General features: G+C 38.8%; 1 protein-coding gene across 3 annotated transcripts in view; it reads left to right on the forward strand.

The window, feature by feature from the left end:
• The window catches only part of GOSR1 (golgi SNAP receptor complex member 1), a 48,576-nt gene that overhangs the window by 19,750 nt on the left and 6,625 nt on the right, over positions 1-22,201 (forward strand). For all 3 annotated transcript variants that reach the window (XM_023183852.2, XM_023183854.2, XM_023183855.2), the window contains exon 7: positions 15,526-15,555. In XM_023183852.2, coding sequence (XP_023039620.1) covers positions 15,526-15,555 — 30 coding nt within the window. The remainder of the gene's footprint in view (positions 1-15,525; positions 15,556-22,201) is intronic.

A 22,201-nucleotide genomic window follows, 5' to 3' on the forward strand; every position in this document is an offset into this window, starting at 1 on the left:
TCAGACCTCATAACCATGCCTTCCTGTCTTCCCTTCTTAAATCCGTATCATTCCTGATACATTATTAAATGGATCTATTTTGAAACGTCCAATGGACGTCAAATGGATCTATTTTGCATTTACTCCACGTCCAAACCCTCTCCCAGGTTATAGGCCTCACTCATGCACCTGAAGAGGACACACAGGGCAAAAGAAAGTGAGCATTGTGCGGGGGGGGGGGGGTCTCTGAGGGTCATGGGGGTCAGCCGAGGCTGCCATTCTTTTTCCTCATAAATCAGATTTACTGAGGTAGAACGTACTTACAGTAAAAATGTATCCATTTTAAGTTTACAGTTTGGTACGTTTTAACAAATGTATAGACTTAACTGACACCATGGTCAAGACAGAGAATATTTCTATCACCTCAAAAAAGATCCTTATTCCCCTTTGGAGTCAGTCCCTGTCCCCCAGTCACAGGCAGCTGCTTACTGGCTTTCTGTCACTATAGATGAGTCTTACCTTTTCCAGAATTTTATACAAGTGAATTCATACAGTCTGCACTTACTTCACCTAGCATAGTGTTTCTAAGATTCGTTGTTTTTCTTAAATGTCAGTAATTGATTTCTTTCTATAGCAGAATGACTTCCATTGTATGATATACCACAATTTCTTTATCCATTCAACCATTGTTGCACATTTGGGTTATTTTCAGTTTTTGGCTATTACAAACAAAATTATTATGAACATTCATAAACAAAACTTTGTGTGGTCATACGTTCTCATTCCTGTTTTTTTTTTTTTTTTTGAGATGGAGTCTCACTCTGGCACCCATGCTGGAGTGCAATGGTGCAATCTTGGCTCACAGCAACCTCCGCCTCCTGGGTTCACGCCATTCTTCTGCCCCAGCCTCCCGAGTAGCTGGGACTACAGGCTCCTGCCACCAAGCCCGGCTCATTTTTTGTATTTTTCGTAGAGAGGGGATTTCACCATGTTAGCCAGGATGGTCTCAATTTCCTGACCTCATGATCCACCCACCTTGGCCTCCCAAAGTGCTGGGATTACAGGCATGAGCCACCATACCCGGCCATTCTCATTCCTCTTGAGTAAATACTAGGAGTTGTATTGTTGAGTTGTATGGTAAGTATGTGTCCCAATTTATAAGAAAGTGTCAAACTTTTCCAAAGTGGTTATACCATTTTTGCATTTCTGTCAGTCATGCGTGAGAGTTCAAATTGCTCTAAGTCCTTGCCAACACGCCTTTCTTTTGTAGCCATTTTAGTAGAAGTGTAAGGGTTTTTATTGTTTTGATTTGTATTTCTCTAAGGACTGGTGATGTTAAGCCTTCCTTCAAGTGCTTATTAGCCATTTGTGTATCTTCTTTTTTATTATTCACAACTCACAGGTTATTATGACATTTGTATATCTTCTTCAGTGAAGGGTCTGTTCAAGTCTTTTTGCCTTTTGTTGTGGGCCTTTTTCTATTGTGTTAAAAGGGTTCTTTGTGTACTCTGGATGTAAGTCCTTTGTCAGATAAAGGTTTTGCAAGTATTTTCTTTGAGCCTGTGACTTCCTTTTCATTTTCATCTGGTGACTTTCAAAAGAGCAGAGGTTTTTAATTTTGATGAAGTCTGGTTGATCAGTTTTTTCTTTCTGATTCATGTATTTTTGGTATATTTAAGATTTCTTGGCTGTCCTAAGGTTACAAATTTTTTTCTTTTGTTTTCTTTCAGGAGTTTTAGTTTTAGCTTTTTTATTTGTTTGTTTTTAAACCTGAAGCATCATACAGTTTTAGCTTTTTTTTTCTTTTTTTTCTTTAGTTTAAGTTCTAGGGTACATGTGCACACCGTGCAGGTTTGTTACATATGTATACATGTGCCATGTTGGTGTGCTGCACCTGTTAACTCATCATTTACATTAGGTATATCTCCTAATGCTGTTCCTCCCCTCTCCCCCAACTCCCCGGCAGGCCTGGTGTGTGATGTTCCCCACCGTGTCCATGTGTTCTCATTGTTCAGTTCCCACCTATGAGTGAGAACATGCGGTGTTTGGTTTTCTGTCCTTGCGATAGTTTGCTGAAAATGATGGTTTCCAGCTTCATCCATGTCCCTATAAGGGACATTAACTCATCCTTTCTTGTGGCTGCATAGTATTCCATGGTATATGTGTGCCACATTTTCTTAATCCAGTCTATCATTGATGGACATTTGGGTTGGTTACAAGTCTTTGCTATTGTGAATAGTGCTGCAGTAAGCATATGTGTGCATGTGTCTTTGTAGCAGCATGATTTATAATCCTTTGGGTATATGCCCAATAATGGGATGGCTGGGTCAAATGGTATTTCTAGTTCTAGATCCTTGAGGAATCGCCACACAGCCTTCCACAATGGTTGAACTAGTTTACAGTCCCACCAACAGTGTAAAAGTGTTCCTATTTCTCCACATTCTCTCCAGCACCTGTTGTTTCCTGACTTTTTAATGACTGCCATTCTAACTGGTGTGAGATGGTATCTCATCGTGGTTTTGATTTGCATTTCTCTGATGGCCAGTGATGATGAGCATTTTTTCATGTGTCTGTTGGCTACATAAATGTCTTCTTTTGAGAAGTGTCTGTTCATATCCTTTGCCCGCTTTTTGATGGGGTTGTTTGATTTTTTCTTGTAAATTTGTTTAAGTTCTTTGTAGATTTTGGATATTAGCCCTTTGTCAGATGGGTAGATTGTAAAAATTTTCTCCCATTCTGTAGATTGCCTGTTCACTCTGATGGTAGTTTCTTTTGCTGTGCAGAAGCTCTTTGGTTTAATTAGATCCCATTTGTCTATTTTGACTTTTGTTGCCATTGCTTTTGGTATTTTAGTCTTGAAGTCCTTGCCCATGCCTATGGCCTGAATGGTATTGCCTAGGTTTTCTTCTAGGGTTTTTGTGGTTTTAGGTGTAACATTTAAGTATTTGAAACATCTTGAGTTAATTTTTGTATAAGGTGTAAGGAAGGGGTCCAGTTTCAGCTTTCTACATATGGCTAGCCAGTTTTCCCAGCACCATTTATTGAATAGGGAGTCCTTTCCCCATTTCTTGTTTTTGTCAGGTTTGTCAAAGATCAGATGGTTATAGATGTGTGATATTATTTCCGAGGGCTCTATTCTGATCCATTGGTGTATATCTCTGTTTTGGTACCAGTACCATGCTGTTTCGGTTACTGTAGCCTTGTAGTATAGTTTGAAGTCAGGTAGTGGGATGCCTCCAGCCTTGTTCTTTTGGCTTAGGATTGTCTTGGCAATGCGGCCTCTTTTTTGGTTCCATATGAACTTTAAAGTAGTTTTTTCCAATTCTGTGAAGAAAGTCATTGGTAGCTTGATGGGGATGGCATTGAATCTATAAATGACCTTGGGCAATATGGCCATTTTCACAATATTGATTCTTCCTATCCATGAGCATGGAATGTTCTTCCATTTGTTTGTGTCCTCTTTTATTTCACTGAGCAGTGATTTGTAGTTCTCCTTGAAGAGGTCCTTCACATCCCTTGTAAGTTGGATTCCTAGGTATTTTATTCTCTTTGAAGCAATTGTGAAGGGGAGTTCACTCATGATTTGGCTCTCTGTTTGTTATTGGTGTATAGGAATGCTTGTGAGTTTTGCACATTGATTTTGTATCCTGAGACTTTGCTGAAGTTGCCTATCAGCTTAAGGAGCTTTTGGGCTGAGATGATGGGGTTTTCTAAATATACAATCATGTCATCTGCAAACAGGGACAATTTGACTTCCTCTTTTCCTAATTGAATACCCTTTATTTCTTTCTCTTGCCTGATTGCCCTGGCCAGAACTTCCAACACTATGTTGAATAGGAGTGGTGAGAGACGGCATCCCTGTCTTGTGCCAGTTTTCAAAGGGAATGCTTCCAATTTTTGCCCGTTCAGTATGATATTGGCTGTGTGTGGGTTTGTCATAAATAGCTCTTATTATTTTGAGATACGTCCCATCAGTACCTAGTTTATTGAGAGCTTTTAGCATGAAGGGCTGTTGAATTTTGTCAAAGGCTTTTTCTGCATCTGTTGAGATAATCATGTGGTTTTGTCTTTGGTTCTGTTTATATGATGGATTACGTTTATTGGTTTGCGTATGTTGAACCAACCTTGCATCCCAGGGATGAAGCCAGCTTGATCGTGGTGGATAAGCTTTTTGATGTGCTGCTGGATTCAGTTTGCCAGTATTTTATTGAGGATTTTTGCATCGATGTTCATCGGGGATATTGGTCTAAAATTCTCTTTTTTTTGTTGTGTCTCTGCCAGGCTTTGGTATCAGGATGATGTTGGCCTCATAAAATGAATTAGGGATGATTCCCTCTTTTTCTTTTGATTGGAATAGTTTCAGAAGGAATGGTACCAGCTCCTCCTTATACCTCTGGTAGAATTTGGCTGTGAATCCCTCTGGTCCTGGACTTTATTTGGTTGGTAAGCTATTATTGCCTCAGTTTCAGTTATTGTTCTATTCAAGGATTCAGCTTCTTCCTGGTTTAGTCTTGGTAGGGTGTATGTGTCCAGGAATTTATCCATTTCTTCTAGATTTTCTAGTTTATTTGCATAGAGGTGTTTATAGTATTCTCTGATGGTAGTTTCTGTGGATTGGTGGTGATATCCCTTTTATCATTTTTTATTGCATTTATTTGATTCTTCTCTCTTTTCTTATTTGTTAGTCTTGCTAGCAGTCTATCAATTTTGTTGATCTTTTCAGAAAACCAGCTGCTGGATTCATTGATCTTTTTGGAGGGTTTTTTGTGTCTCTATCTCCTTCAGTTCTGCTCAGATCTTAGTTATTTCTTGCCTTCTGCTAGCTTTTGAATGTGTTTGCTCTTGCTTCTCTAGTTCTTTTAATTGTGATGTTAGGGTGTCAATTTCAGATCTTTCCTGCTTTCTCTTGCGGGTATTTAGTGCTATAAATTTCCCTCTACACACTGCTTTAAATGTGTCCCAGAGATTCTGGTATGTTGTGTCTTTGTTCTCATTGGTTTCAAAGACCATGTTTATTTCGGCCTTCATTTCGTTATGTACCCAGTAGTCATTCAGGAGCAGGTTGTTCAGTTTCCATGTAGTTGAGCACTTTTGAGTGAGTTTCTTAATCCTGAGTTCTAGTTTGACTGCCCTGTGGTCTGAGAGACAGTTTGTTATAATTTCTGTTCTTTTACATTTGCTGAGGAGTGCTTTACTTCCAACTATGTGGTCAATTTTGGAATAAGTGAGATGTGGTGCTGAGAAGAATGTATATTCTGTTGTTTTGTGGTGGAGAGTTCTGTAGATGTCTATTAGATCTGCTTGGTGCAAAGCTGAGTTCCCAATTCCTGGATATCCTTTTAACTTTCTGTCTCGTTGATCTAATGTTGACATTGGGGTGTAAAAGTCACCCATTATTATTGTGTGGGAGTCTTAAGTCTCTTTTTAGGTCTCTAAGGACTTGCTTTATGAATCTGGGTGCTCATGTATTGGGTGCATATATATTTAGGACAGTTAGCTCATCTTGTTGAATTGATCCCTTTACCATTATGTAATGGCCTTCTTTGTCTCTTTTGATCTTTGTTGGTTTAAAGTCTGTTTTATCAGAGACTAGGATTGCAACCCCAGCTTTTTTGTTGTTTTCCATTTGCTTGGTAGATCTTCCTCCGTCCTTTTATTTTGAGCCTATGTATGTCTCTGCACGTGAGATGGGTCTCCTGAATACAGCACACTGATGGGTCTTGACCCTTTATCCAGTTTGCCAGTCTTTGTCTTTTAATTGGAGCATTTAGCCCATTTACATTTAAGGTTAATGTTGTTATGTGTGAATTTGATCCTGTCATTACGATGTTAGCTGGTTATTTTGCTCATTAGTTGATGCAGTTTCTTCCTAGTATCGATGGTCTTATTTGGCATGTTTTTGCAGTGGCTGGTACCGGTTGTTCCTTTCCATGTTTAGTGCTTCCTTTAGGAGCTCTTGTAAGGCAGGCCTGGTGGTGACAAAATCGCTCAGCATTTGTTTGTCTATAAAGTATTTTATTTCTCCATCATTTATGAAGCTTAGTTTGGCTGGATATGAAAGTGTGGGTTGAAAATTCTTTTCTTCAAGAATGTTGAATATTGTCCCCCACTCTCTTCTGGCTTGTAGAGTTTCTGCCGAGAAATCTGCTGTTAGTCTGATGGGCTTCCCTTTGTGGGTAACCTGACCTTTCTCTCTGGTTGCCCTTAACATTTTTTCCTTTGTTTCAACTTTGGAGAATCTGACAATTATGTGTCTTGGAGTTTCTCTTCTCGAGGAGTATCTTTGTGGTGTTCTCTGTATTTCCTGAATTTGAATGTTGGCCTGCCTGCTAGGTTGGGGAAGTTCTCCTGGATGATATCCTGAAGAGTGTTTTCCCACATCACTTTCAGGTACACCAATCAGACGTAGATTTGGTCTTTTCATGTAGTCCCATGTTTCTTGGAGACTGTTCGTTTCTTTTTACTCTTTTTTCTCTAAACTTCTCTTCTCACTTCATTTCATTCATTTGCTCTTCAATCACTGATAACCCTTTCTTCCATTTGATCAAATCTGCTACTGAAGCTTGTACATGCGTCACATAGTTCTCGTGCCATGGTTTTCAGCTCCATCAGGTCATTTAAGGACTTCTCTACACTATTTATTCTAGTTAGCCATTCGTCTACTCCTTTTTCAAGGTTTTTAGCTTGTTTGTGATGGGTTTGAACATCTTCTTTTAGCTTGGAGAAGTTTGTTATTACTGATCGTCTGAAGCCTTCTCTCGACTTGTCAAAGTCGTTCCCCATCTAGCTTTGTTCTGTTGCTGGCGAGGAGCTGTGTTCCTTCGGAGGAGAAGAGGCGCTCTGATTTTCACAAGTTTTAGCTTTCCTGCTCTGGTTTCTCCCCATCTTTGTGATTTTATCTACCTTTGGTCTTTAATGATGGTGACGTACAGATGGGGTTTTGGTGTGGATGTCCTTTCTGTTTGTTAGTTTTCCTTCTAACAGTCATGACCCCCAGCTGCAGGTCTGTTGGAGTTTGCTGGAGGTCCACTCCAGACCCTGTTTGCCTGGGTATCACCAGCGGAGGCTCCAGAACAGCAAATATTGCTGCCTAATCCTTCCTTTGGAAGCTTCGTCTCAGAGGGGCACCCGGCCTTAAGAGGTACTGGGAGGTGCCTCCCAGTTAGGCTACTTAGGGGTCAGGGACCCACTTGAGGAGGCAGTCTGTCAGTTCTCAGATCTCAAACTCCGTGCTGGGAGAACCACTACTCCCTTCGGAACTGTCAGACTGGGACGTTTAAGTCTGCAGAAGTTTCTGCTGCCTTTTGTTCAGCTATGCCCTACCCCTAGAGGTGGAGTCTACAGAGGCAGGCAGGCCTCCTAGAGCTGTGGTGGGCTCCACCCAGTTTGAGCTTCCAGGCCACTTTGTTTGCCTACTAAAGCCTCAGCAATGGTTTATGCCCCTCCCCCAGCCTGGCTGCCGTCTTGCAGTTTGATCTCAGACTGCTGTGCTAGCAGTGAGCGAGGCTCAGTGGGTGTGGGACCCTCCTTGTGTGCTGTTTGCTAAGGCTGTTGGAAAAGCCCAGTATTAAGATGGGAGTGTCCCAATTTTCCAGGTGCAGTCTGTCACGGCTTCCCTTTGCTAGGAAAGGGAACTCCCCAACCCCTCGCACTTCCTGGGTGAGGCGATGCCCTGCCCTGCTCCGTGGGATGCACCCACTTGTCTGGCAAGCCCCAGTGAGATGAACCTGGTACCTCAGTTGGAAATGCAGAAATCACTTGTCTTCTCCGTTGTTCACGCTGGGAGCTGCAGACTGGAGCTCTTCCTATTTGGCCATCTTGGCGCCCTCTCCGTACAGTTTTAGCTTTAACATTAGGTTTATAATCCACTTTGGCTTCACTTTTTTGTGTAGTGTAAGTTAAGGGTCAGGATTCATTTTTTTTAAAACACGTGAATATTCCATTGTTTCAGTACCATTTGTTGAAAAGACTCTGCTTTCCTCTGTTTAATCTGTTCAGAGATGTTGACATCTTTGTAGAGAATTCACTGGACACTTGCTAGTTTATTTCTGAACTTTGTTCTGTTCCATTGACCTATGGATCCATCCTTAAGCCAGTTGCATTCCGATTACCATAGCTTTATAATAAGTTTTGAAATGAGGTAGTGTGTAAGTCTTCTAACTTTATTCTGTATCTTCAAAGTTATTTTGACTCCCTGGGTCCTTTGTACTTCCATATAAGTTTTAATATCAGATTGTTTAAAAGCCTGCTGAAATTTCAAATAAGATTATATTGAATCTAGAGATCCATTTGGAGAGAATTGCCATCTTAACAACTGTAAATCTTCCAATCCAGGAAGAAGGTCTTGTATGAAAATATACAAAGAACTCTGAAAATTCAACAATTTAAAAGTGGAAAAAAGATCTGAACAGCCATCTTAACCAAAGAAGATATACAGACAATAAATTAAGCATATGAAAAGATACTTAAAGTAATGAAGTATCATTAGGGTACTGCAAATTAAAACAACAGTGAGATACCACTGCACAACTGTTAGAATGGCTAAAATCCAAAACACTGACAACATTAAAAGGAACACTGAAGGAAGTGGAGTAACAGGAATTCTCACTCATTGCTGGTTTGAATGCAAATGGTATAGCCACATTGGAAGAGAGTTTGGCAGTTTTCTTTTCCTTTCTTTTTTTTTTTTTGAGACGGAGTATCGCTCTGTCACCCAGGCTGGAGTGCGGTGGTGCGATCTTGGTTCACTGCATCCTCCACTTCCCGGGTTTAAGCAGTTCTCTGCCTCAGCCTCCCAAATAGCTAGGATTACAGGTGTGTGCCACCACACCCGGCTAATTTTTGTATTTTTAGTAGAGATGGGGTTTCACCATCTTGGCCAGGCTGGTCTTGAACTCCTGACCTTGTGATCCACCCGCCTCAGCCTCCCAAAATTCTGGGATTACAGGCATGAGGCACTGTGCCCATCCTGGCAGTTTTCTTAAAAAGCTAAATATGGTCTTACCATACATTCTAGCAGTCATATTCCTAGTGATTTTCCTAAATGAATTGAAAACTTATGTCTACACAAAAACCTGTACATGAACATTTTACAGAAGCTTCATTCATAATCACCAAAAGTTGTAAGCAATCAAGATGTCTTAAAATAAGTAAGTGAATGGATAAACAAATGGTGGTACATCCATGCAGTGGAATATTATTCAGCCATACAAAGAAATAAGCTGTCAAGCCCGGAAAAGACATGGGGGAACTTTAAATACATAAAAGCAGCCTATCTATGAAGGCTACGTACTGTATGATTTTAACTATATGACATTCTAGACAAGGCAAAATTATAGAGACCGTAAAAAGATCAGCAATTCTCAGGGGTTGAGGATGGGAAAGGGAGGAAAAATGAATAGGTGAAGCACAGGATACTTAGGGCAGTAAAACTCGTCAGTATGATACTGCAAGGGTGGATCCATGACAAAACCCCCACCACCGTGCAGTGCAGAGTCAACTCTAAGCATGGCGTTTAGCTAGTAATGTATCAGTACTGGGTGATCAGTTGTAACACATGTGCCACACTAATCACAGGTGGAGGAGAATGGGTGTATAGTGTGTATTTTCTACTGAATATTTCTATATGTCTAAAACTGTTCTAACAATAATTCTATTCATTTTTTAAAAAGGAAAAAGTGATTTACCAGGATCTCATTGCTAATGACTTAGCTTTTATTTTTTTATTTTCTCCTTGAACTGAGCAGGAATCTGTCAGGTGCTTCACTTTCTGTCTCCTGGTAACTTGCTGTGATTATGAAAACGTTTGTGCTAAACAACCCATGAACAAAGCAAATAAAGATATTCCTTCGTCTACCCAGACTGAAAGGAAATATGCCACCGCATCAGTGTTGATGAAAGAGAGGTTATAACTGGTGTCCACTTTCATCTTTGTTTTCCTGTATTTTCCGAATGTTCTCTGTAAAATAGAAAGTTCTTAGCACTAAAACAGTATATATGCATTCTACTGCAGCTTAATTGTATTCAGTTAACATAATTGAAGAGATTAAATAAGAAATGTAGAAATAAGTAAGACCTAGATCTTAAGGATCTCTCTGGTTAACTGTAAGTGAAAGACTGTCTCACCACAATGCTTGATGTAAATGGTCTGATTGGTTAGTGACAACCTCATCAATTATTGCAGCTTGCAAAGGGATCGATTTTTAAATTTTTATTTATTATTCGTTATTCTTATGTACTGCTTATTTGTTTTCTCATTTAGTTGCTTACTTATTTGCTTATTACTTTCCTACCATTTTAAAAGAGGAAGATACTATCTAAGTGATTTCGCCAAGTTCTTACATTTTGTTGGTTTAAATTGCTTCAGTATATACGCATGAAATTGCATGTTTGCTCTTGAAATGTGTGCCTTTTGTAGTGTGTGTGTTGGGGAAAATAAGTTATTTTTTAAAAAGAGAATTATTTAAATATGCCTTTATTGATTCCTCAGTATGACAACTGGTAGTGAAATGTAGCTTATTGTTTTCAGCTAGTTTAAATTGGTCTTGAGACAAATGGAAATTTGTTTCTTAATTACAGGCTCTAGATGACTTTATAGAATATCTCTGGGCTATTATCAAGTACTTGCTTAAGAAGGATAATTCTACTTGATTATGTACTTTTTACCCCAACGGAAAATAAGTTTAAATTTGATTTTAACCAGATGATGCCATCTGCATGGAGTCACTCTGATGTTGTGTCTACACTGTCCAAGAAAGGTTTTAATGAATGGTGTTTGTTTACTTTATTTGCTCTTAGCCAAATGAGTAAAGACCTGGAGACTGGGCAATTTGAGAAGACATTTAGGAATCACTGGCTTTTCTCTGTTGATGCCACCATATAAACTAAGGATGACAGTGGGTAGGGAATGTGTGTGGAATTCCTGTGTGATTCACTGTAACTGGTGTGCTAAATGCATGGTTAAGCTGGTGTCAGCATCGTCTTTCTGTAAGTTAAAGATCCCTTCTGTGAGCAGAACTCCTGTGGACTCATGTATGTTGTATTTTGAAATATGTTTTAGAGGATATTTTAGGACTTAATAAAGGTGACTGATGTGTAAGGGGACTTAAAGGGAAGAAAAACTCCTTCTTCTATAGGGTAGCATATTTGGGATTATAATTTTCGTTTTCTTTTGTTTTTTTTTTTTTGAGACGGAGTCTCACTCTGTCCTGGGCTGGAGTGCAGTGGCCAGATCTCAGCTCACTGCAAGCTCCGCCTCCCGGGTTTACGCCATTCTCCTGCCTCAGCCTCCCGAGTAGCTGGGACTATAGGCGCCCGCCACCTGGCCCGGCTTGTTTTTTTTTGTATTTCGCCTGGCTTGTTTTTTTTTTGTATTTTTTAATAGAGACGGGGTTTCACCGTGTTAGCCAGGATGGTCTCGATCTCCTGCTGGGATTACAGGCTTGAGCCACCGCGCCCGGCCTTTAATTTTCATTTTCTTTAGGTTGCTTTCAGTTTCCTTTTTTTTTTTTTTTTTTGAGGCGGGGTCTCGCTCGTTCACCCAGCCTGTAGGACAATGGCGTGATCTCGGGTCACTGCAACCTCTGCCTTCCAGGTTCAAGGATTCTCCTGCCTCAGCCTCCTGAGTAGCTGGGATTGTAGGCACCCGCCACCACACCCAGCTAATTTTTGTATTTTTAGTAGAGACGAGGTTTCACCATGTTGGCCAGGCTGGTCTCGAACTCCTGACCTCAGGTGATCCATCTGCCTCAGCCTCCCAAAGTGCTGGGATTACAGGCGTGAGCCACTGTGCCCAGCCAGTTGGTTTCATTTTCGAGTGAATCCAGCAAACACTCTTTTCTTTGACTTGCAGTTCCAGTATTGCTATAAAATTACTATAATATGGGGATAGTTGTCAGTCTCAAATATATAAAATGACCAATTTCAATGACCATTTATCCTTTTAAGAAAACCTATTCTATGAAAATCCAATTTTGAGCAAAAAGTGGGAAATAAGTGGGGGCGCAAGTGTTTGCTTTATGAGACTTTATTTGATTCATGTAAATAGAAAACGGTTTTATTACATGTAAAATGTGATTTAAATTGGTCAAAATGACATTTTCAGAAAGTATACCTAAAACATATGTACTCATTACATAATGAGTACTAAAAGCGAGTCTCATTACATAGAATAAGGATTCTATCTGTGTGCCACAAACAAGTTCAAAGAATTTTCTTTATATATAATGACACAGAAAGTTGTTCCTTAGCATCCATTTCAACTCCAGTTCCTCAGGAACATTGAGTACAAATTATAATGAGTTTATTTTCCAACTAAAGTATAGTAGTTAGGCTAGTTTATTAGCTCATTTAATTCTGACCTGTATGATTGAGAATAGATACAAGAGAATTACAGAAAGCAGATAGTGGAAATGATGAAGTGTACCTGGCTGACTTTCTGACAATTTGCGTGAAATGCTTGGCTTTGTAATTTTATGTTTCTTTCTAGGCTGATACATTGAGTTTATTTAGTTAGAAATAGACTGGTTATCTGTTTTTTTAAATGCTGCTTCACAGTTATATACTACTTAAGATATGTCGCTTTGTAGTCAATCTAAATTGGAATTGGGTTTTTGTTATGTCATTTGGTACACTGGTCACTTTATAAATATTTAACTTTTTGTTTCGAGTTAATTATAGATTTGCATGCATGCAGTTTTAGGAAATAATACAGAGAGGCTGGATGTGGTAGCTTGTGCCTGTGATTCCAGTTACTTGGGAGGCTGAGGCAGGAGGATCGCTTGAAGCTCAGGAGTTCAAAGTTGCAGTGAGCTATGATGGTGCCACTGCACTCTAGCCTGGGTGACAGTGAGACCCCATCTCTACAAGGAAAAACAGTAATAATACAAAGAAATGTCATGTACGGGCCTACCAGATCTTATTGTGCTTGCTTTATTGCACTTTGCAGATATTATTTTTTACAAACTGAAGGTTGGTGGCAACCCTGTGTCAAGCAAGTCTTGCCGTTTTTCTAACAGCATATGCTCACTTCATGTCTCTGTGTTACATTTTGGTAACGGTATTTTAGATGTTTTCATTATTATCGTATCTGTTATGGTGATCAGTGATCCTTGATGTTACTCTTGTAATTATTTACAACCTCACTGATAGAAGAAGGTGAACTTAATAAATGTTGTGTATGTGTGGAGTTTTTTTGTTTTGTTTTGCGACAGGGTCTTTCTCTGTTGTGACCTTGTGACCTGTTCACCAGATGCCTTTTGGCACGTGTCTTGTCAGTCTTCATTGTAAGATCTTGGCAGGTTAGAGCCGTATCTTTGTAGCCACTTTCTGACCCAATACCCTTCAGGGGTGCTTCTATACATGTTTGTTAGAAGAGTAAGTGCATACTTAGTAATCATAGATTTCATCAGAATAGTGAGTTTATCTGGAAATTTATATCAATTTTATGCTTAGATTTACCATCTGTAGTTATTGAGAAACTAATAGCAAAAAATACTTGACACTTACTATATGCGAGGTATTGATTCAGTCACTATCTATACAAACCCCTTTATTTGAAAAAGTAGGTTTTATGATCCTTGCCAGTTTACAGATGAGAAAACTGGGGCACGGAGAAACTTGCCTTGTGTCGAATAACTAGTAAGTGGTAGATTCAGCATTTAAATAGCCACATAATCTGTCTTTCACTACCATCTTTGTAATTTTTGAAATTTTAAATAACAGGATTTATATATGCTAGTTATGACTCCCCCCGCCCCCAGACGTAGTCTAGCTTGTCGCCCAGTCTGGCGTGCAGTGGTGCAATCTCGGCTCACTGCAACCTCCGCCTCCCAGGTTCAAGCGATTCTCCTACCTCAGCCTCCCAAGTAGCTGGGATTAAAAGCACCCGCCACCACCCCCAGTTAATTTTTATATTTTCAGTAGAGACGGGGTTTCACTGTGTTGGCCAGGCTGGTCAAGAACTGCTGACCTCATGGTCCACCTGCCTTGGCCTCCCAAAGCTCTGAGATTACAGACGTGCGCCACTGCGCCTGGCTGGTATTTATGACTTTTTAAAGCTCATTTGTTCCCTAATATATGCAATAATTTAGATGACCTAGTCCACTACTTTGTAATGAAACCTTGACTTACTGCTTTGTAGCATGAACTTAGAAATTCTTTTGGAAATGAGTAGTTGGAAAAATACATGCAAATATTTATTTGAGTGCCTACTGTGTACCTTACTCTATGCCAAGTGGATACAGATGTCTGGAAGTTTGTTTTCCTACTTCTGCTGTAAAGCGAGCCCTTCACCAAACTTTACCTATTCATTTATCCCTAAAATGGCTTTGTTTCTTTCTTTCTTTCCAATGTGTGCTGCATAAAGGGAAACAATTTACAGATGAAAGGTGTATTTGGTATCTTTATTAATATTCTTGAATTCTAAAGTCTGAAATTTGTTTTAGTTTCAAAAAAAAAAAACCTGTTTCCCAAAAAAGAAATAAACATTAAGGTGTAAATATTTACTATTTACAGACATCAGAATTATATTTGCCTATCCTGTCTCAACAAGTTGGTTCTAATTCTTAAGTTCTGAATAGATGATAGTGACAACTTTGAGCTATTTAAAGAGAAAGTTCATTTCTTTATGCTGTCATTAAAACTGTTCCAAATTTAATTATCAGGTATCTCTGTGGAAAAAATTGATTTAAGCTAGCAAAAGTAAGATAGAAATTATTTGTTTGGAGTTTTTTTGAGACAGAGTCTCGTTCTATGGCCCAGGCTGGAGTGCAGTGGCACGATGGTCTTGGCTCACTGCAACCTATGCCTACCAGGTTCAAGCAGTTCTTGTGCCTCAGTCTACTGAATAGCTGAGACTACAGGCACACATTAGTATACCGAGCTAATTGTTGTATTTTTGATAGAGGCAGGGTTTCACCATGTTGGCCAGGCTGGTCTCGAACTCCTGGCCTCAAGTGATCCACCTGCACTGGCTGGGATTACTGGCAAATCCCAAAGTGCTGGGATTACTGGCATGAGCCACCATGCCTGCTCATAAGATGGAAATTATATATATTGTATGCGAATGAAATTAAATTTATTTCAAAGTTCAGGCCAGCCACGGTGGCTCACATCTGTAATCTCAGCCCTTTAGGAGGCCGAGTTGGGCAGATTACCTGAGGCCAGGAGTTCGAGACCAGCCTGGCCAACATGGTGAAACCTCCATCTCTACTAAAAATACAAAAATTAGCCAGGCATGGTGGCAGGTGCCTGTAATCCCAGCTAGTTGGGAGGCTGAGGCAGGAGAATTACTTGAACCCAGGAGGCGGAGGTTGCAGTGAGTTGAGATTACACCACTGCATTCCAGCCTAGGCAACAGAATGAGACTCTGTCTTTAAAAAAAAAAAAAAAAATTGAGTCCAGAATTTTCCCCAGATGCTTTCAAAATGCTAGACATTCTGTATACATACATGACTAAAAAGTTTATCTATAGATGTAGAAAAATTAATACAGGTTTTAAGTGTTCATTTAGTAAATTCAGAATTTGAATTTTCTTTTTATTTGCAGCTCAGATCGTCTGATAGAAGAGACAATAAGGTAGGAATAAGTTTTTGTTTTGCTTTGTTCGTTTTAGTTTGTTTGCACGTAAATTTAATGAACAGTGTTACAGCTGTTTTAGAATTAAAGAAAAAACATTTTAATGAACAGATCAGAGTTAAAGTTCATTTATCCTCCTTAAAGATGAAATTTTTACTATGTCCTTCCCTTATAAGAGATGTTTGACACCCAAGTATATTTCCATAATTACTTTAAGTTGTTTTACTTAGGTTAATTTTTCCAATTAATTTATATTTAATATTTTCAATATCAATCTTTTTATTCTCACTTTTTAAAGGAAAGTGATTTTAAGCGTAATTTGATAAATAATTTTATGCCATTCATATAGACTTTTCTGTTATAGCACCTGCAAAAAATCTGCAGTAATAGTTCATAGTATCTGTAATAACATTGAACTAGTTTCTTGCTTCAGTTAAGGGACATTTATTTGTTGTTTTGAACTACTTAGCTTTCTAGGTTTGATGAATTTTAAAACATCTATTTTATGACAGTAAAAAAGAACATTAACTAGATATACTCTCTGTGCTCTAGAATTTACCAATGTGTAAAGCACTGGTTTTCAGAAAAGGTAAATCAAAGTACATGACAATAACAAATGTGTGTGTGTGTATGTATGTATGTATGTGTGTGTGTATACATATATATGTGTGTGTGTGTGTGTGTATATATATATATATATATATATTTTTTAAGATAGAGTTTCACTCCTGTTGCCCAGGCTGGAATGCAGTGGTGCCATCTCGGCTCACTGCATCCTTCACCTCCCAGGTTCAAGTGATTCTCCTGCCTCAGACTCCTGAGTAGCTGGGATTTCAGGTGTGTGCCACCATGCCCGGCTAATTTTTTGTAGTTTTAGTAGTGACAAGGTTTCATCATGTTGGCCAGTCTGGTCTCGAACTCCTGACCTCAGGTGATCTGCCCGCCTTGGCCTCCTAATGTGCAGGGATTACAGGTGTGAGCCACCGTACCCAGCCACAATTGTATTCTTACCACGGATATTGGGCCTGTGCTAAAAGTACTTTGCCTGCATTATTTTATTTAATTTTCTCAATAACCCATTAGATGGACACGAATCATTAGGAACTATTTCCAAAACAAAAAAGAAATTAAGTAATTAGCCTTTGGTCACATGACTAGTAAATAGTATTAAGGATTCAGATCCTTCAGTCTTAGTCTAACTCTAGAAACAGAGCTCTATCTAAACCACTGCTGTATTTACCACATTGTAGAAAGAATACAAGGTTTCAGGTCTGATTTGGCTTGGAACCTGCCTGTGCTGTTTATTAGATCTTAGATCTCTGTTCTTTAGATAATTTACTTTAACTTCTTGGAACTTTCATTTTCTTAATCTGTTTAAAAATACAGTATTGATGATAATACTTACCTGTAAGACCGTTAAGGATAATGTGAAGAAAATGCCTGATCTAATACTAGGTAATTTGTAAATGGTAACTATATTATTAATGCCACTCCTTTCTTTTTTAGCTTTTTATTTTGATATCATTTCAGATTTCAGAAAAATTTCAGTAGTGAAAAGAAGTCCTATATACCCTTTACCCAACTTCTACAAAGTTTAACATGCATTGATCCTCTTTACTCCTCAGTATTTCAGTGTTCATTTCCTAAATATCTGTTTCTTTTGTATGGCTTCATGGATTCTTTATTCAATGGATTAGAATATTTTCCATCATTAATAATCTTAATACATTATAATCTTTTATAACAATAAGCCATTATTGTGTCTTGAATTTTTGTTTAAATTGTATGTGCTGAGCCTTCCACCTGAAGAAAGCTTTCACAGAATTGCCTAATGTTGACTGAAGTATCTTCCTTGTAACTTTTTCCTTTTCATCAGCACATGAGATCTGATCACATTTTGCCAGAAATTATTTACTTAATGTTTCCCAATAATCCTTGTTCTTTTTTTCTTTATTTCCCTTTCTGCCTTCTCTTCTAGGGCCAGGCTGCCTTAATTAAGCTTCCACTTCAGCACTGGCCTATTTAAGGGCTGATAATATGAGTATAAAAACTTGGGGTACCTCATAGGACAAAAAAGAAAAGGAAGAATTGAGAACCATTGAATTGTTACCATTATTTTGCTAGTTAAAAAACATGTTATTAGAAAGTCTTTTATTTCAGTATTTTCCCTTGCTTCAAAATGTGATAGGCATTACAAGAAAAGTTTCACTGAGTATAAAGCTAGTTACGATTTCTTATGAAGAATGTAAAATTTGTGTCAAGTAATATTTTTGCATATTCCATATGGAAAAATTTACCTTTTCCTTTTAGAGATACATTTTAAAACTATGTGAGCAACTGAATATAAACTTTGACATCAACTTATTGAAAAGAGCTAGCATTTTTAATATTTATACATTTATTTCTAACCTTTAAATGTATGACGTGTATTATCTGTTGTTGAAAAAAACATGGACTGAGTTCAGTTCACAGAACAGGTAAGAGGTAAGAAAGTTGAAGTTCCCATAAGCATATCAATGATTTATCATTTTAAAAGCATTATATATTATTTAGAGCTTATATTTTGCTTCTAAGTATTTGACCCTTGAAATAACAGCCTAGATTTCGTTCTGCTTGACCGTAAGTCATGAAATGAGATGGGAAAGTATGTCTAGGTATACTTTGTGGTACTGGAAACCATGCTTCTTCAACAAGTTAACATAATGTATGGTGATGATATCTATTCCCAAAGGAATACAAAGTCCTTTGCAGAAATTATTTTTTAACCTCTGTCCACTTGTGAGTCAAAGTATACAGGAAATGGTGATAGTTCCAGTTTAAAAAACAGAAGCAGGCCCAGCATGGTGGCCCACGCCTATAATCCTAACACTTTGGGAGGCTGAGGTGGGAGGACTGCTTGAGGCCAGAAACTCGAGATCAGCCGGAGCAACATAGTGAGACCCCATCTGTACAAAGTTGTTTTTAAAAAGCCAGGCATGGTGGTGCACATCTGTAAGCCAGCCACTTGGGAGGCTGAGGCAGGAGGAGCACTTGCATGCATGAGGTCAAGGCTGCCGTGATGGTGCTACTGCAGCCCCGCCTGCATGGTACAGTGAGACCCTGTCTCAAAAAAATAGTAATATATAATAACAAACAGAGGCATATATCATTCAAAGATTGATATATGGGCCAGCATAGGTTTGAAAGCTGTTACTTTATACAAGACTATAGTATCTACTTGTAATACCTTATAAATTTTTTTACAAAACAACCACATTTTCAGTGTATCATATTTTGTCATAATCTCTCAAACTGAAAAATTATGAATAAGAACTAAATGATACAAAGGAAGTTGTTTGTTAAGCTCTTTTGTGTTCCTTTCATTTGGGGATCAAAAATTCAGTGTATTGTGCGGCTGACATTGCTCCCTCCTTCTGCTCTAATCTTGACTGGTGATTCTCTACACCTCCAACATTGTTATGGTCCTAGATGTCCTTCCTCCATTATCCTAAAATAATCTCCTCTATTGGATTACCTACTTTTTGGGATTAGTGCCTCCACTTTCTTACTTTATTCCCTTGTTATGCTGAACCATGTCCTTAGTAACTTCCTGAGAAAGAACAGGAGGTAAATTGTTTTGGACTGCCCACATCCAGAATGTCTTTATTCTGCTCATATTCTTGATTCATTATTTAACTTAACCAAGATAGAATTCTGAGTTGGAAATAATTCTGAAATTTTTAAAGTCATTGTTTCCAGAATTGCTTCTAAAGTCCAGGCTGGACACAGTGGCATGCATCTTTTCCAGTCCAATGCTCTGGGCATTGAGTGAACTCTTACAATCTGGAAACTCATCTTCAGTTCTTGGAAATTGTCTTACATTCTTTATCATTTTCTTCACTCTTCTTTCTCTGTTGTTTCATTCAAAAAAATATTAAAAAGGTTAAGTGTTGAGCCTTCTCAATTGATCCTTTCTTACCTTTTCTCTGTTTTCTATTGATCTTTTTCTTAACATTCTGGAAGATTTACTGAATTTCTCCTTCCAATTCTTCTATTACATTTTTATATCAGCTCTTCATTTAATTTACATGAGCTCTTTCCTGAGAGACAGATACACACATTTATGTGTATGCTTTGTGGATGTAATAATCTTTTATCTCTCTGAAAACTATATTAAATGTAATTTTATTTTAGAGTTTCTTGAGCTTCCTTTATTGCCCCTGTTTGCTCAGCCTCACTTTTCTGTTTGCTGGGTGGTTTATTTGAACTCTGTCTTTTATGTTATCTTCTCGCACATCTGGTGAGTATTGGCTGTTCCTTCATATTTAAGGGTGTGACTCCAAAAGAGGATGAGCTTCCAATCACTCATTGCTATTACCCAGACTGGAGTGCAGTGGCATGATCATGGCTCACTGCAGCCTTGACCTCCTGGGCTCAAGCAATCCTCCCACCTTAGCATTCTGAATAGCCAGGACGACTGACTGGCACACACCACCATGCCCAGCTAATTTTTTTTTTTTTTTTTTTTTTGTATTTTTCTGTAGATATGGTGTTTCTCCATGTTGTGAAAAGAATGTGTGTTGGGAAGCTCATCCTGTGAGCATAGGATGGGGACACTTGTTGAGTGTTAGGCCTCACCGTGCATGGTTAGGTGGACCTGGCTGTTTCACTGGGGACCTCAAATTGCTAGACCTCTATGTCTCTTCTCCTGGGCTAGGTCTTCTACTGGACTGGGGACAGCCACCTAGCTGCATGGGTTAGGGAAGGCAATTGTGGGGTATGGCAGCTCCTTGTGCAAATTTCTACAAATCTCCTTTTTTTTTCATGAGACGGTGGCTTGCTCTGTGGACCAGGCTGGAGTGTAGTGTCGCGATCTCAGCTCACTGCAAGCTCCACCTCCCGGGTTCATGCCATTCTCCTGCTTCAGCCTCCCAAGTAGCTGGGACTACAGGCACCCGCCACCGCACCTGGCTAATTTTTTGTATTTTTCAGTAGAGACAGGGTTTCACTGTGTTAGCCAGGATGGTCTCAATCTGCTGACCTTGTGATCCGCCCGTCTCAGCCTCCCAAAGTGCTGGGATTACAGGCGTGAGCCACCGCGCCCGGCCCAAATCTCCATTTTTAACCCTACTCCACAGTTCTTCCCTCAGAGAGATCCCTTCAATTCTTGAGCTTTTCCAAGATCTATGGAAAACTTTTTAAAATCATTGCTTGACTCGTAATTTTATTGAGGTGAATCACAGTGGTGGATTTGGAGCTGCTAATGTGTTTTTTTGTTTGTTTGTTTTTGTTTTACCCAATTACATTTCTTTATTCTGAAATGTCATTTAAAAAGACCAGACCATAATATTTCCACATGGACAGATATTTTTCTAGAATAGGCCTAAAAGTATTGGGAAGATGGGATTGTCAGCATTAGAACACATGGGAAATCAGGACCCTGGAAGAACTGTAATATTCTCTAGGACTTTTCATTTTCTAAATTTGCAGAGATATTGCCTGTGATTTCAGTTGAAAGTGATCCAAATCCTAGTATGTCCATATTAACTGTGTGTGTGTGTGTGTGTGTGTGTGTGTGTGTGTGTGTAGCTTCAAATGTTATTTAACATTTCTTAAGTGGAATTTTTCTAATGTTCGTTTCCTTTTTCTTTTTTTTTTTGAGACGGAGTCTCGCTCTGTGGCCCAGGCTGGAGTGCCTATTAGACACTTGTGTATTGTATATTATAAAAGTATAGTGTTCTTATTGTAACAACTTAAATAATACTAAAATGGATAAAGAAAAAGTCAATCTCCTGGTAGTACTCCTCCATTCTTAACCCCCGAAGCAACTTGCATTAACTGACAGTTGTGTATCTTTCTGATACCTTTTTCACTGTCATACAAACATCTCCAAAGATGTTTGTTTCTGAAAATATTAGAGGATTCATATTCTATACATTCTGTGGCTTGCTTTAATCACTCAATATGTTATAAACATCCCTTCAAGTTAATAGAAATACTACTGTTTGTTTTGTTTTGTTTGAGACCGAGTCTGCGCTGTCACCCAAGCTGGAGTGCAGTGTCACGATCTCGGCTCACTACAACCTCCATCTCCTGGGCTTCAAGTGATTCTCCGCCCTCAACCTCCCAGTAGCTGGGATTACAGGCACTCACCACCATGCCTGACTAATTTTTGTATTTTTAGTAGAGACAAGGTTTCACCATGTTGGCCAGGCTGGTCTTGGACTCCTTGGCCTCAAGTGATCCACCTGCCTCAGCTTCCCAAAGTGCTGGGATTACAGGCATGAGCCACCGTGCCTGGCCCTAACTCATTTTTTTAAATAACCAAATACTGTATAATCACTGCCTGTGATTTCAGTTGAAAGTGATCTAAATCCTAGCATGTCCATGTTAATTTTGTGTGTGTGTGTGTGTGTGTGTGTGTGTGTGTAGCTTCACATGTTACTAACATTTCTTAATCTCTCAGGTAGGATTTTTCTAATGTTCTTTTCATTTTTATTAGACATTTATACATTATCAAAGTACATTTGTATATTATCAAAATATTGTAACAACTTAAATAATACTAAAATGGATAAAGGAAAAGTCAGTCTCCTGATAGTACCCCTCCATTCTTAACCTCTGAAGTAACTTGGGTTAAGTGACAGTTATGTATCTTACACAACAT

Source organism: Piliocolobus tephrosceles, chromosome 16 (genome assembly GCF_002776525.5).
Source record: "Piliocolobus tephrosceles isolate RC106 chromosome 16, ASM277652v3, whole genome shotgun sequence".
Taxonomy (NCBI): domain Eukaryota; kingdom Metazoa; phylum Chordata; class Mammalia; order Primates; family Cercopithecidae; genus Piliocolobus; species Piliocolobus tephrosceles.